General features: G+C 47.5%; 1 protein-coding gene across 1 annotated transcript in view; it reads right to left on the reverse strand.

The window, feature by feature from the left end:
• Positions 1–233: 233 nt before the first annotated feature.
• LOC119170137 (uncharacterized) overlaps positions 234–16,128 on the reverse strand; it is a 70,287-nt gene continuing 54,392 nt past the window's right edge. The window contains exons 8-12 of the mRNA XM_075885901.1: positions 6,293–6,549; positions 5,431–5,848; positions 4,447–4,773; positions 1,286–1,486; positions 234–976 (exon numbers count right to left, since the gene is read on the reverse strand). Of these exons, the coding sequence (XP_075742016.1) occupies positions 515–976; positions 1,286–1,486; positions 4,447–4,773; positions 5,431–5,848; positions 6,293–6,549 (1,665 nt within the window). The 3' untranslated portion in view covers positions 234–514. The remainder of the gene's footprint in view (positions 977–1,285; positions 1,487–4,446; positions 4,774–5,430; positions 5,849–6,292; positions 6,550–16,128) is intronic.

Raw genomic sequence — 16,128 nt, forward strand, 5'->3', positions numbered from 1 at the left:
GTAGGTGATAAGGGCTGAAGGAAAGGATCGATGTGCAGTAGGTAATTGATTAGGAATAGCTCAGATTATTCACTGGACTGCGTTCCCACTCAGCAGGATGTCATGATGGGCAAGTGCTAAACGAAATCGCACATTATGCACGGCCGCGGTTGTCCCTTGCCATGATCTAGCAAGTAAGGCTATGGAATGCAGATATCCCGTGAGAATACGCCTAGACAAAGACCACTTTCCACTTCAGCGCGATAAATGATATCAGTTTATTTCCAACATAACAATGTGTGATACTACTGAGTACTGCACGATAAACGGAGTGCTCAACTTCACCATGCGCACGACTAGTCCGTATGCAAAGTCCACATTTCAATGCGTGCTTTTTGCTTGTCCATTGCGACACATCAGCACAGAACATGTACCAGAAACACACTGACAAGAGTTGATGAGCAACGCATGCCAATACGTATGGACAGAAGCCGTTTGTATTTAGAGTCCTTACGAGAAAGGACGGACGGAGCAACTAGGAGAGCTGTCGTTGTCCAGAAAAGACGTACGCAACGGCCAGCGTGAAAAAGAAAAAGAACATGTAGCGAAATGCCGAAGGGCCTTTCTTCTTCTTGCTGAATGACGTACATCGGTCATTGAGCGGGTACATGATCCTGTGGCGCGAATCGAGGATGGCCTGCCGTGCTCCGGACCACGAATGGGGGCCTTCTAGTCTGAACTGGTACGGCACACAGGGTCCAAGAAGGGCGCGGAAGAGTTCGTTATCCTTGAAGAAGTACTTGAGGATGTTGGGTCTGGCGCCGATCTGGCTGGCCAGCTCGTCCATATAGTTTATCCAGTCCACCTGGATCGTGTGGCGCGGCGACGCGACGTAGCGATGCCGCATGGACTCCGACTTCTTGCGTATGTTTTCGTACATGGCCTTCTCCGAGGGCAGCGAACGTTTGTTGGCCAGCAGCTCGGCCAGCCAGCGGCTCTGCACGACAGAAATTGAGATTGGTAATCCATCAGGGAAAAAGAAAGATTTCGTTAAAGAATGGGTAGATGTCGCATTCTGGCATGCACGAGCCACAAAGCATTCCTCTCAGAGCTTCGTGACATCACATTGGTTGTGCGTGCTGAGAAGACTGCATGCTATGAAAACAAGCAACGTGATACTTTGGGGTGTCATAGTTTCGCCTTTTTGATTTAGTTTCAACACTGCGTAGCAATTAGCCACCGGTATTCTAAACTGTCATACCACTGCCATGGCTTTGTAGTTACATAATGACATGAACCGACTCACCTGCAACTCGGCGATGGGGAATATGGCACCGACCGGCTGGATAAGGCCGATTAACGCCAAAGTTGGATGCTGTAGATGGGGTGGGAAAACGTACTTGTACAGCTGCACCTGGTTGTCCACTACCGACACCACATCCTTTGGCAAGAAAGGGAACTTGATCTGGTAACCCGTGGCCAAGATGACGTCATCCAGCACAGTCGCCTGTAACATCACGTATACTTCCTTTTTAACGGTTTTCACGCTAAACGAGGCCTGTCTCCTGCCGTTGCTATCTGTATCTGAACATTCTCGAAACCATGTTTTGAAAGCTGCTTGGCTGTATCTCAAAAGCAGTAAATAACGCCCGAATCGCGCGGTTGTGTTTCGTTCTGTACGCTCTAGACAATGTTGCATACGACGGCGCCAGGTGCCGTCAAGAATGGTTAGTTTCGAGATCGGTGCATTGTGAAGACACCATCACAGCTTGCGGCAAACAGTCAGAGCACCATCCGTGCGTTAAAAAATCTCTACTAGTTCGAAAATTCCGCCAGGGTTTTCAAGACGTTCAATGGAAGCCCATTGTTTTATATTACATGTTTAAAATGGATATTCCGAGTGGTCTTTGAGGCAGAGCTTCTGAAATGTCTATTTTATTGTGTTACGTAAATTACGTAAATCGTTGCTTTTTCTATGCTGTTTAATTTTGCTAAAGCTATCTTCTCAGACGTAAACTTTCGGTGACAGCATCACCTTGCGTGGATCATAATATGGCGTGTTTAATGACTGAAGCGATTTCCCGCCCACCTTTCCAAAACCTGCTATAGGTAAATCACCTACCATACACACACAGGGTGGCGTATCTGGTGTTCGATAAAGAACTACTTTCTGGAAAACTGTGAGTCAACAGCGTGAAAACGGGGAAGGTGGAACAGACAACACAAGCGCTGACGAAGAATTGTGCGCACGTTTAATACGGCCAGTTGTTCGTGGGGTTTGGTCATCACTGTGACAGCGTGACTGTCCATGTTTTTTTGCTTATTTTTAGCTCTTATTCTTGGTACATAGTTTACACCGCAATAAACTTGTGCATAGTTGTTCATCAGCGGTTGCGTTGTCCGACACCCAGCAACATGTACCAACTGGCCCTTCAAGGCACCCTTTCTGGCAAACTTCAATCAAGATTCCGATACAACTGTAAGTCAAATGTAATTTTTTAAGTAGTTGCGATGAATCTTTTACTATGCATGAACTTAGTAGTTACACTAGCAGCCAAAAAGCGCTTATGGTCACAAGGAAAACCACTAGCACGACTCTTTGGCGCAGTTGAACGACAGGAATGCTGCAGTTCTGGGGGCAGAGGCTGTATTTATACTTAAGTTGCAATCGCCAGTAGTATATTTACTTTTCTCAGACATTTTCTGCTCTTGCACCTTCTACTAAAAACTCAATTGTATGGGTTTCTTTTGGTGACGCTTCGACAACACTTATGCCATACTCAACAACTTTTAACCCCGACGCAGATTGAATGACAGTGTTTTCAGGGAGAAGTTGCGGTAGCTGTCTCTTGTCAATGATCGGCTGCCCCGAGCCATACAGCCTTCACTGCGATGCACAAATCAGTGTTACACGCTGAAGCCGTTCACTGGAAGGACACCTTTTCCATGTCCACACTTGGAAGAACCTTACGACCAGCAAAACCGTTCCGTAAGCTATCGCCAGCGGCGTAGCCAGGGGCGGCACACCAGGCCCATGCCCCCCCTTCCCTCTCGAATTTTTGTCGTGACGTCTTAAATACCACATAAATCGAATATTCTTCATCGAGTGCTGCCGAGCAGGTGGCCATCGCCATTGCTCTCCTCGACGGTAGGCGCGTGGACACATTCAGTTACTCCCGGGCAACCGTCCGTGCCTTCACTGTTGGTGCAACTGCCAAGGAAGCGCGCCGTATTCTCGGTGAAAAAGACATCTATAACCACATCTTAACATGGTTATCTGTTTACATGAGCCATTTTGAACGAGGCCCCACCAACTTCAACGACCTGGTTCACTCCAAGGCGCGAGGTATGACGTTCCGGGTCCGCTGTGGTTCTTCCCAGCCCACGACGTTGGACAATATAATCAGCCCTCGACACACAATGAGATTGCGGAGCACTTCTACCTAAGCAGGAAGGTCACCCCCTACCTCACAGAAAACTACACAGATCCCAGGCAATAATAACGCTTAGACTCCCGAACGCATTAATATCCAAATCTGGCCATCTTTCATAAGCTTTCTCCGATGCTCACAATACCAGCTCATGCCCCCGTTGTGGGGAAGTATAGCTAACTTAGAGTGTATGCTCTGGCGATGCCTCGTTATTGGGCAGTGATCAAGCCAACCTGCCATGTGGTACTCCATCATCAGAAGCACCAACAAGGGGGGTCAGCTTTGCACCGTGCAGAGAGCCCACGATGCGGCGGTCGGGCTTACCCTTCCCGTCCCAACGTGGGAGAACCACGCTAGTGGCGTTTCTCAGGACAAATAAAGTTCCTTCATCTATCCGCTCCTGACGTACCAAGCACTAAGTGCCAAGTGATCCCATTTTCCGACTCGGCCCCCAGTTTAAATAAACAAGTCCCCCCCCCCCCGGAAAAACATTTCTGCCTATACGCCGCTGGCTACCGCGTCAGCAAGGTTTGTCATTACGTCAGCAAGATTTTGAACATGTTGGGTGCACTTATTAACAGCTTCGAAATGTTACCAGAGATACGAAAGCTTTGAGGGCCATACATTTTTCCGGTCTTCACGAGTGATTTTACCTTGTCGTCTCCTTCAAAGAGCACACCATCTTCGGTGAACTCAACGATGTTCTTTTTGACTTGAACCTTGCCGCTGAGTATGAGGTTGGGAAGCGTTTCTCAGGACAAATAAAGTTCCTTCATCTATCCGTTCCTGACGTCCCAAGCACAAAGTGCCAAGTGATCCCATTTTCCGATTCGGCCCCCAGTTAAGATGAACAACCCCCCGCCGCCCCAGAAAAAATTTCTGCCTACGCCGCTGGCTACCGCGTCAGCAAGGTTTGTCATTACATCAGCAACATTTTGAACATATTGGGTGCACTTATTGACAGCTTAGAAATGTTACCAGAGATACGAAAGCTTTGAAGGCCATACATTTTTCCGGTCTTCACGACTGTTCTTACCTTGTCGTCTCCTTCAAAGAGCACACCATCTTCGGTGAACTCAACAATGTTCTTTTTGACTTGAACCTTGCCGCTGAGTATGAGGTTGGGAAGCGCGTCATTGACTGTAGGATGCTGAGCGTTGTAGCGGTGTTTGGGCTTGAGTCCATACGCCTCATGGTTGAAGAAGCTGTTGAGGATGTTCTCGACGTAGTCATTGGCCACAGACTCAGGCACAAGGCTCTGGATGTAGTTTTTCAGCCGCGTGGCTAAGAATATGTCGATGGGCATACCATTGGGGCCAACGCGCTTGGCCACCCATGCACCTCGCCTAGTGGACAGGTACGTCTGCGAGATTTAACATGTGTGAAGGTAAATAACTGAAAGAAAAAAAAGGCAGAATTCAGCAGATCCTACATACCATGGAAATTGGTGTTATGCGAAGCATGCGACGAGGTGACATAAGCTTTTTCAGAGGAACGTTACGCAATGACGACAAGAATATGTGTAAATGTTGTACGCACAAAACAGGCGCATATATATTATAAAACCAGTTTCTCACAGTTGCGTAACGATGCCAACATTAAAATGGGTATCACCTATATCAGAAGTGGTAAGTTGTATGTAACGCTAGTGCTTGTGAGGATATGATAGCCCTGGATAGTGATATATAGACCAGCTTCAGTGAATGGCGCTTAACTACAATTGACGTTGACTCGAAGTGACGCATCGGGCCCTACAACGCGAAGTCTCGACAAGTCTCGCTGCTTGCGTGATCTCACCGCAAAAGGTTACGTGTTGGGCCGACACGGCTGGCTTCAAAACGGTTGGGCTTGCCACGGCTGGCTGCGTGACATAATGCTCCCTTCTTTTTTTTTCTCTATGTTAACAGGACAGGGTGGGCAAGCACAGCCATGGCGTTCGTGGTGTTTTGTCTTCTCTATTGTGTCCGTGTGTTTGCACACCCTGCCTCTTTACCCCGTAAGTCCCTTTCATCATGCTTACCTCAACGGCAACGTAACTGACGTCGACGACGGCGTCGACCGCCGAATTGCCGATGCCCACCACGGCGACCCGGTGATTCCTGAAGCTGTCGGCGTTCTTCAGACTGTGCGTGTGCACGATTCGGCCCCGAAACTTCTCCTGGCCCTTGAAGTGCGGCACGTTCGGATACACGTGATGACCGACGCACACGGCCACGGCGTCGAACGTCTCCGTGCGGTCGGTGTTGGTCTCCAAGTCCCTGACGAGCACGTCCCAGCGGCCCGTCTTCTCGTAATCGGCGGCTGCCGTCACCTGCACCACGTCGTGCTTTGTCCTGACGTGCTTGGTGACGCCGAAGTGGTCAGCGTAGCTGCGGAAGTAGCTCAGCATCTTGGTGTTGTGCATGTAGTTGGGGAGGTCCTTGGGCGGTGGGAAGTCACTGCGAAGAATATGCATGTATACACGTTTACATTGGTATAGACCCCTAACTGCACGGCAGAACGGTCGCGTAACAAGGTTAACAATTGTATGGATGATATCTTGATTTATTATCTGGTTAGTGTGGTTATCTATTTATCTGATCAGGCGATAACCTTTCCAAAGACAAATCATTCGAACACTCAGTCTCGAAGAGCGTATTCATGATAATGACCCGCCCAAGCTTACCGGCGCACCCAAGGTTCAAAGGTTGAAGCTTGGGAGCGTCGGTGAGGTTTCCTTTAAAAGCCGTCAAATGGCATAGGCGCAGTCACAGAGCGCTTTTTGGCTTGGCCAGTCTCTTTCCGGTCATCCTGCCCATTGTTTCCAGACAAGTTACCGAGTGGAATAACGTGAACGTATGAAATATAGGTAGATTACTTAGTCACCATGCACTGTGGCTTACCTAAATGCGCTCATCTCTTTGCTAGTGTTGATGATGGTGGTTCGCATCACAGACGCTTGTCCCTCGACATCATCTTCGTGGTACGCCCAGAGGCCTCCTGTGTCCGCGGACCGCTCGTAGAGTACCACGTCGAAGCCGTAGTCGAGCATCTGGCGCGCGCACGTCAGGCCGCTCGAGCCGGCGCCCACAACGCACACTTTCTTCTTGGACATGGTACGATGTGGCGTCGCTGCCCTGCTGTGTCTGTGTAGCGCCTTCTCTCAGGAGGGGCCACGCCACGAGCCGTAACTGTAAGGAAAGACGACAACGGTCACCTTTCGGGAATGGAAGGAACATTGATTGATTGATTTGCGGGGTTTAACGCCCCAAAACCACCACATGATTATGAGAGACGCCGTAGTGGAGGGATCCGTAAATTTTGACCACATGGGGTTCTTCAACGTGCACCCAAATCTGAGCACACGGGCCTACAACATTTCCGCCTCCATCAGAAATGCAGCCGCCGCAGCCGGGATTCGAACCCGCGACCTGCGGGTCAGCAGCCGAGTACCTTAGCCACTAGACCACCGCGGCGGGGCAATGGAAGGCACAGGAATGAGAGGAGAGGCAGGGGGCTTAACCGGTCTATAACAACTGGTGTGCTACCTTACACTGGTGAAAAGAATAGGAAAGTATAAAAGGAAAATTCTGAGTATGCTGCCCACGCTTTGCGAATGAGTCGTAAATAAGAATATTAAAAATACCAATACAATATTTGTTTCCCAGATGATTTTCGGGATAGCATGCAGCAGTCTCAGCCTTCATTACTCACTAAAAAAAAAAAGCTCTCCAGCACATGTAAACGTGATTCGTAAAACAACCGGAGGAATCAGTACGACGAATCAGTATAATGACCTCTGCATTGGTTGATTCACTTGCTTTAAGTGGTTGTGAATAACAGCGGGGCTTCAAGAAAAAAAAAGCCAAACATTATTCCACACCGACTGTTTGTTCGAACCGTAAACATTGTACAACCGAAGACTCCGAACGTCCTTCATGAATTCCTCAATTATCAAGTGAATCTGAGCACACGAGCGTTCTAGGAGCGTTCCGTTACCGTCCGAATATGTCTGCCACGGCCAGGGGTCAAGGCCACCGCTTCTTGCTGAGCAGAAGTGAACACCGCTTGCGCGAAAGAAATAGAGATAATATTAGATAAGGAACGGAGTGCCGTTGCCCGGAGGAGTTTCCACTTGGCTTGGTAGCTCGGGAGGAAATCCCAGGAGGCGATAAGTTGCGTTTATAGTGTTGAGTCAGCTTGGAGGGTAGTTCAACCGTCGTTGCCGTCTTTTTTTTTTTTTTGTTCAGATTATCCCGCACTCATGCGCCACAGAACGAACATGAATTCATGATTCATGAATTCAGTATGTTTTTCAGTATGATTACAACAAAACCTAGGCAATAAAGTGGAGGCTATATTTTCACATTTTTGCCAGCACACTTACCAAGACACGGTCATAACGCGCACACACGCGCACGCTCACGCTCACACGCGCACACACACACGCACACACACACGCACATACATGCATACACACATACATGCATACACACATACATTCATACACACATACATACACACATATATACACACACATATATATATACACATGTACACATATACACACATACACACATGTACACAGATATACACATATACACATATACATACATACATATACATACACACATACACACATATTTTGTATTACGACTGTTATTAACGAAATGAAAACATTAAAACGTCAGCCATATTATTTGAGGCTGTGAACGCAAAAAAAAAAGAAAATTGCGGTTTCTTGCAGTTGCTCTTCTTATGGTAAAACTTGTCCTCACACGACAGCGTTACGAACCATCTATGTACTACGTGACGCAAAAGTAGGTGATAAAAAAAAAATTGTCTACACCTCCAACGAAAGCGTATGGTGCCTGTTGAATCTCTGATAGGGTGAATAAATTGCTTGCTTCGTATACGTTCATGGCGTTAAGAATGCAATCTCGGAGGAAAGATCGTCAAAGTATAAAACCTACAAGATTAGATCTATTACAGGGATCAAACTGTACGGAGTAAACGGACTTGAAAACTCGGATACGATACGTCAGGATAGAATGACGACAAAGAAACATATTGCGTGCTAATTTGCACCTCCCTTGCATGCATCTCTCAGTATACTCTACATCCACACGTCTCCTTAGGGTCATTTGTTTACGAATTGGAGCCGAGTATCTTACAATGGCAGCCCTCGTTATGCCTTGCTCCACGATGTCGTTGTTCAACGCTCTCGCCGTTGGCGAGTACTTCCACTATAGTCGACGCTGAAAGTGCGCCTACTTTGGTTCCTTGAACGACACAGCCGCTTTTGCCTCCGATCAAACAAACGAGACAGGGGTTTCCAGCAATGCACGTTCCAGCCCCACATCGCTGAACAAACAATACCAACAACATCGAAACGGCTGCCTCGCAGGTAAACACACGAACTCACCCGTGCTGCCAACAGTGCCTGTTCTGTACGGAAGGGCTCGACTGGGTTTGGAAGGCCAGGATAGAAACCGACCTTGCGCATGTAGTGCTTCGGGACGTCTAATCAAAGCGTGGTCCGGGGAAACATGAGAACTACTGCGCAGTTGGCGATAACGTCCTCTCAGAGAAGGTTATCGAAGGAAGTCGCAGAGGAGCTCGTCGACCTCTCCGGCACCCGTTTTAAGATTTCTGCTCTTTTGAGGAGCGCGTATCTTCGGCCGTTGCCTCTCGTCTCCTCGAAAGAAAACAGTCTGCGCTGTTGCAACGATGCTCGACGCGCGTGGCTGGCATGTGCGCGAGCGGCGTCCCATACACGGCAACAACATCAGCGCGCCGATGTTGCACATCGGGCTGAAAGAGTATATGAAACGCGTGTCTTATGACGAATATGAATTTATGCTCGTGTGAAGAAACATGGCTAACGTTTTGATCGTTTACTAAGCAATATGTGTCCAACGAGTATTGCTACTGACGCACGTGATGTAGTGGAATGGGACGTGCGTGTGTGTCGCAGAAGGTTTTAGATGTATAGAATGTTGGAGGTTGAGGTTCTCCCGAGTGGCGCAGGCAGGCGGTCGCAAACGTCGTCTTCTCGAAGAGCTGCTCTTTGAGAGAACCGTACTGTATAGCTCATGAAGAGTCCGAGATGTTAATCTACATATTTACAGTATGACAATTCGAATCGGGAACGCCCTCCTCAGGCATTCGCCTGGCGTTTTAGATGCGGAGCATCTTATACTCGCGCCTTGTAGTGCGCCGTCCGCGCCGTCCGCACCGCTTCTCGAACATTCGACAGCTGACGCGCGCGCATGCGCCGTCGCGCCGTCGCCCACTCTTCCACCATCTGTGCATCCCTTCCTCCTCTACACACCGCGCGCGCTTCACTCCTCCACCATCTGTGCACCCTTCCTCCTCTACACACCGCGTTCGACATCTACAATTCTCCTGATTCTCCAGTGGACGCGCATATGGCGTCGCGCTTCGAGAACATTCAACAGCTGACAGTGCATGCGCCGTCGTGCTGTATATATACTCAAGGTCGGCGCTCGCTCGCTCAGTTGCCACTCGTCGGTTGGTTTGTACGGCGCGTCGACGTCCAAGGTCGCGGTGAAATGAATTCCAACGAATCCACAAACACAATGATCGACGTCCCTTCGACCAGCGCCGCCCTTTCGCATACGTGTGTACGTGTTCACTCATTTAACACCCCCTCCTACAACCACGTTAACCAATTTAGCCATCGACCCAAGTAAGTCGCAATTTAACACCCCATTTCACAACCACGTTAACCAATTTAGCCATCGACCCAATAAGTCGCACTTTAACACCCCGTTAACCAATTATATGGTCCGCATCCTCCTCAGTGTTCCCCCGAGGGAAGCTGCGGGCAATTTTTTTTACTCCGTTCGCAGTCCCTGGACGCCAGGCCTAGGCAAACAAGGGACGACGTTTTTATTCGATCAGGTCTTTCATTCAAACTTGAGCGCGACTTCATGCATGTCACTGCAACGTCGCCCTACGAGGGAAGCTTTCTCGTGGGTGAAGATTTTCCGAAAGTATTTGAGCGGGCTCACTTTTAATTGGTGGTTAATTATTTTCCACCAACGCGACGCTGTCAAGAAAATTTGACATCAGCAAGAAGTGGGCGCCAAAATATTATTGAGGTGATGCCACTATTCCGCTGTTTGTGCACTTTTTAAATGTGAACCAAACGCACTTTGATCGTTTCTATCTGCATATATATCTGTCTAGCTGCCTACGTCTGGATACTCTCACTATTTACTCATTAACTCGGTGCACAGCACAAGTGGCATAAAGGTTTGACATTTATTACTGTTTAGCCATGACGCGAATACTGTGAAAAATCTTGTCGCGAACGTCTTCAAAACATTTTCTCCACACACTTGTGGCACATACCAGTACAACACTGGCCACGTTATGTGCCACAGGTGATTGGCAGTTTGTTGATACCCAGGAACAACGAGAACAGTCATTGGTAATTTAAATGCGAGGATGTTAAGAGAAAACGACATTGGAAGCCCATAGACTGTCGCGGCGCCAAGCGGAATTCAGGAGCGTCCTCTCAAGAATGGTCAGTAGGCAGACGCTCCCTTGTTCGACTGAGCTAGCGTCAGCCACCCCAGGGTTAACGCATTAGCAGAAAACTAGCAGTAACCACTGTGTATGTTTCCTACATCAGAGAACAAAGTCCGTGACACAATAAATTTGATTCGTCCATGAGAGATGCGAAGTTTTCGTGAAATTATACGCGGCAACTCGCGCTTTCGATGATAACCAACATATCAGCTTCGCAAGGTTTTCTGTAGCCACATAGGTTAGTTAAATGTTATCGTATGACCTTTGCAGTTTAAACTCACCTTGTTTGACGTGCGTACAGCATTCGTCAGTGCTTTTGTAGTGCATGAATCCCATAACACTGCACGCGGAAAGTCGCGCAGGCTTGCGACTTGCTTTTCCAAAACTTGGTCAACGATGCGCTACGTGTTTTTTATATGTTTGTTGATAGATGGCAGTACACTGCAAGCGATTCGATTGTTGAGGGTTTCTGCAGAAAACACCTACGCCTCAGGGCTAAATGTTGTTCTCCGCGCTAAGATGAACGTGGTGAGCGAAGCGGTGGTGGTGTTGTTGAAGTCGTTCGACGATGGGGATTACTCAGATTGCTTTCAGCAGTAATGTTGAAACAAACGCTTTTGACAGCGAGAATTTTATACTGACCTCAATAGGCTTTCAACGCACCGAGAGTGACAGCCACGATGAACTATCAGCTGCCAACTCACGAGGAGTGAGTTGCACTTCACGTACCTTTATGCGTTATTGTTTTTTTTTCACATTCGTAAGTCACTTTGAGTGTATATAATGTATAATATTGTTCAGTGAAGTCAAAACAAAATAGTTTTTCTTATGCGTTGCAATTATCCCAATTGCTGTGGATATTAAACTGCGCCGCATGCCGCCAACACACTCGAGCTCGACCAGTGAGGCAAAATGGTTAGAGGGATGAAACGTGCAGTTAAGACTATAATCCACGCCTCTCTGCTAAATTCTTCTGTACTTTGCCGCTACCTTACGAACGGCGTTGTTGTTCGACAAATTTTCGCAATAGCGGCGTTGCAAAAAGCATACGTGTTTTTTGCTTTCGATATTCATGTTTTGATCACGCTCATGGAACCTGCATTACACGCGGTGAATTGCGCATGGCTAGCGAATTGCGTATGGCTGTGACGAAAGTGCTATTTGATGGACTGTTATATGCTTGTGTTTCGTTGAAAAGGCAATTCCATATTCCTGACAGCGTAAGTAATGACGACGGAGTAATATGCTTGTAAACCAACGCTATACGTCAAACAAACATTCGGTCCTGCGCAACGGTGATGGCGATATTGTCTCTAGCGGCCCACAACTGCGGCAAATCCGTCAGGCAGGATCGGTACATACTCCCTCGGAGTGCAGTTCGATTCATACGTTAATTCTAGTTCGTGCAGTTTTCTTCAGTACGCACAGGATTTCGCGAAGCATGCCTGGTAACAGAGCTGAAATATAACCTTTCACACCGCGGCAAATAATCAGGTGGCGAGCTTCCGTTGTTTCAGCAAGTACCTTGGTCTCATATACATTTCAGTGCAGCTTACGACTTTAACCGGATAAAATGACACGGTCCGTACGTCCACACGTAATATCTGTTCCTATGCGAGCAAACGGGTTTAGCTTCCTCCGGGCGCCATCTTGGATCGTACAGTGCGCCATCTATAGTTCGTGGGCATTGCGAATACGTACAGTGCGCCATCTATAGTTCGTGGGCATTGCGAATAAAAACCAGGATCCCAGCGGAAATCGCCCCCAAGCGTTCTGCGAGGCAGTCAGGTATTCTACTACAGCCATGCTAGGTGTTTAAACTGCTTTTTAAAAAGATCCTGTGCAGTCGCAAATGTTGGTGCAAGGCCACTTGTGGTGTCATTGCTGATTACCCATTTTTGTAAAAAAGTAATAAACTACACATTTATGTATTCCTATGATACAGACATCACGCCGGATTAACGGCAACCGTGTAGGTCCAGCACTGGCTCCACATTTATAGCAGTCTAAAAGCATTACATTTGCATACCTATATATAATTCAGAAAGCTATATTCAAGCATTTCCCGACCACGGAGGAATATGATAACCAAAGTTGCCGATGATATTTACGCTACCACACCGTAAAGTGCACTTCTTTTCGATAATACGGACGTCTGTGATTTAACTCGAGAGACTACTGACGTCACGTTAAAACACAAGTTATCCTTCAAATGCCAGTGTAGTCGACGTGCCTGATATGGCCACGATGGGCATACCATACTACCACACGATCACATTGGTCAACCACACAATGCTTGGCTCAAAGCCAAAAAAATCGGGGATGGGGGAAGCATATAGATAATTGTGTTTCAACTGCATGGAAGGGTAGTCGTGTAGGGAAGGGTGGTCGTGTAGATTGATTGATATGTGGGGTTTAACGTCCCAAAACCACTATATGATTATGAGAGACGCCGTAGTGGAGGGCTCCGGAAATTTAGACCACCTGGGGTTCTTTAACGTGCACTCAAATCTGAGCACACGGGCCCACAACATTTCCGCCTCCATCGGAAATGCAGCCGCCGCAGCCGGGATTCGAACCCGCGCCCTGCGGGTCAGCAGCCGAGTACCTTAGCCACTAGACCACCGCGGCGGGGTGGTGGTCGTGTAGGGAAACGTGGTCACACAACGCGAAACCTGGGTACGGGCGGATCGTGCAGGGCTTTGAGAGTTTTGTTTTGTGAGGCACTATAGGTGGTGCCAAGCTTGAAAACGGGCACGTAAGGAAGGGCGTTTCCGCTCCAATAACATCGTCGGAAAACTGCGTTGGAATGCAGCTTACCCTATAAGATGCTCATTCTTCCCTACATAATCGATTTCAGTTCCCCACGGCACGTAAGGAAGGGCATTCCTGCTCCGATAACATCATCGCATATTTGTTGGGCTGACTGTTGCCTTAATAAGTTTAGTGCATAGAGTTTCTTAATATACACTAGAGGGAACTCTGGTGCTAGTGTCTATGGGAGCTGCAACACATGGCGCTTCAGCGAGCATGGGAATGATGGGTAGTACACACATTTGTCTAATCTTCGTACTTCTGGTCTGCTTCTGGCTCCGTGTGTGTTCGTGTGGCTTGGAGCTGTTTTTTCACGAAAACATAAATTAGCAAATGTTCACCGTTTGCGCTTCACAACCTTATTTTTTTAGGCTTAATATTTCGAATCAAGTCACTAAGTTCAAAAGGGTTTGTTCTTTCTTTCAAAACAAAACCGTAATCAGCAATAAACGAAGCCGCAAGTACGATTCGCCGCCCGTAAGTACAAAGACTAGGCAAATGTGTGTACTACCCATCATTCCCATGGTCGCTGAACGATCGCAGCGCCAGAGTGCCCTCTAGTTAATATTGGGAAACTCTATGGTGTAGTGGACCGGTGGTGAGTGGTGGAATTTACCTATTGTGGTGAATACCCGTTTTTATGACGAACCGTGGCTGCGTGGCACAATGTGACGACAGAAGACAGCGCCAAGCCTAGTAAGCCACTTCGAACCTAATACTTCACTCCTCTTTGTGTCACTGCCCGCTATCTTTGTTGCCTGAACTTGTTAGGCAAGATAAGTAAAACACAGCGAAACGCGACCCGAGTCGTCCACGTGCGAGTGCAGTGTATGTATGCGGAAGTATATGCGTATGTTATCTATACGTCGCCGTTGAGTTTGCACAGGGTGGGATCGAGGCTGTCCGGTCGTTGACGGTGTCAGGTTCAATTAGCTGCGTTAGCATTACGAAGCTCTTTTCGTGGAAATTACGGCGTTGGCATCGTTGGTTCTGAGCGAAAAATCGTCACCCTGTCCGTGATTGAAAAATGTAGAAAGATGCAGATAAAGTAAATAATCAAAATATTCGGTTCGAGTAAGAGAAACTGAGAATCAAACCCAGGCTGTCTGCGTGGCAAGCAGGCGCTCTTTCACATAGCCACGCTTTCGCATGAAACTTCTTCGGGAAAGAACACTTTATCAATGTCATGTAGTATAAGTAAGTCTTCTTAACGCGTGGTAGAAGCACAGACTAGCGTGGTGAAAGCATAGACTTGCGCCACACGTGAAAAGCGTGAATTGTGCAATGACTCTGTGCATTTGAAAGGCCCACAATCGGCACCAAATGCATAAACAAAGTGAACAGCACGCCTTACGGACGCGAGTTTTTTACGACCCAAAACCAAGACATGATTACGAGAGACGCCGTAGTCGAGGACTCCGCAAATTTCGACCTGGTGAGGATGTAGTTTTAAACGGCCAATGTTTGCACACAGTCGTTCGTTTGCTTCGGTTGAGGCATGTACCGAAAACTGGAGCGTGGCTAGCAATGCAATGTGGACGGGGCCTGATTATGATATCGCGTTGTACTCTTCAAAGCGAAGCTCGCGTCTCTTCATACCTTTTGTAACCTATACGATGAAACGATAGATCGCAATTTTTATCGATGTCCCCCGAAATGTTAGCCTGGTTTATTGCGTGGCTATAACACGTAACTTGCACCCACAGCTACACCTGCACCCACCTTTCTTTTTTACCCCAAAATGGCCCATCCCCCGTTATTCAGGTGTTCAGTTTTCTTTTTTTATTTAGAATGTGATTCGGGGCCCTCGTGGGTGGGTATAACGAGAGAATCGGGGTATGCAATGAAGAAATTGCTTGCAGTCGAAACTGCAGTAATAAAGAAGGTGCTGTGTGTGGTAGTATCAGCTTTACGGGACTAAGTCAACTTTCCTGCACTTCTCGGTGGCCACGTGGGAAGCCACTCTGCCAAACGATGACCAGCTGTTTTACGCCTTAGTGAGTTCGGGTGAGTTCATCCTATGCAAATCTTGAGGGAGTTGATCAGAGTGATTTGAAAAAAAGTATATGACTATAAAAGATAATGATAAAGCTTAAGAAAAAGGTACATACTGTTGTAATTAGGTACTATGATACACTAGCTGATGTTCGTAACTGTAATATAGCAACACCAATAATATAGCAGGAAAGTTGACTTTTAGTCCAGTAAAGTTGATACCACCACCCACAGTGTAGCATCACAATATGGATGTAACTTAATTCCTGTGTAGCGCAACTTCCTACTTCTTGGTAACAGTGAAGTCAGCTGCACTTGCAATCTTTAATAGCAGATCATTCCAATTAATTGTGACTCGATCGAGGTATGA

The sequence above is a fragment of the Rhipicephalus microplus genome, chromosome 2 (assembly GCF_043290135.1).
Source record: "Rhipicephalus microplus isolate Deutch F79 chromosome 2, USDA_Rmic, whole genome shotgun sequence".
NCBI lineage: Eukaryota > Metazoa > Arthropoda > Arachnida > Ixodida > Ixodidae > Rhipicephalus > Rhipicephalus microplus.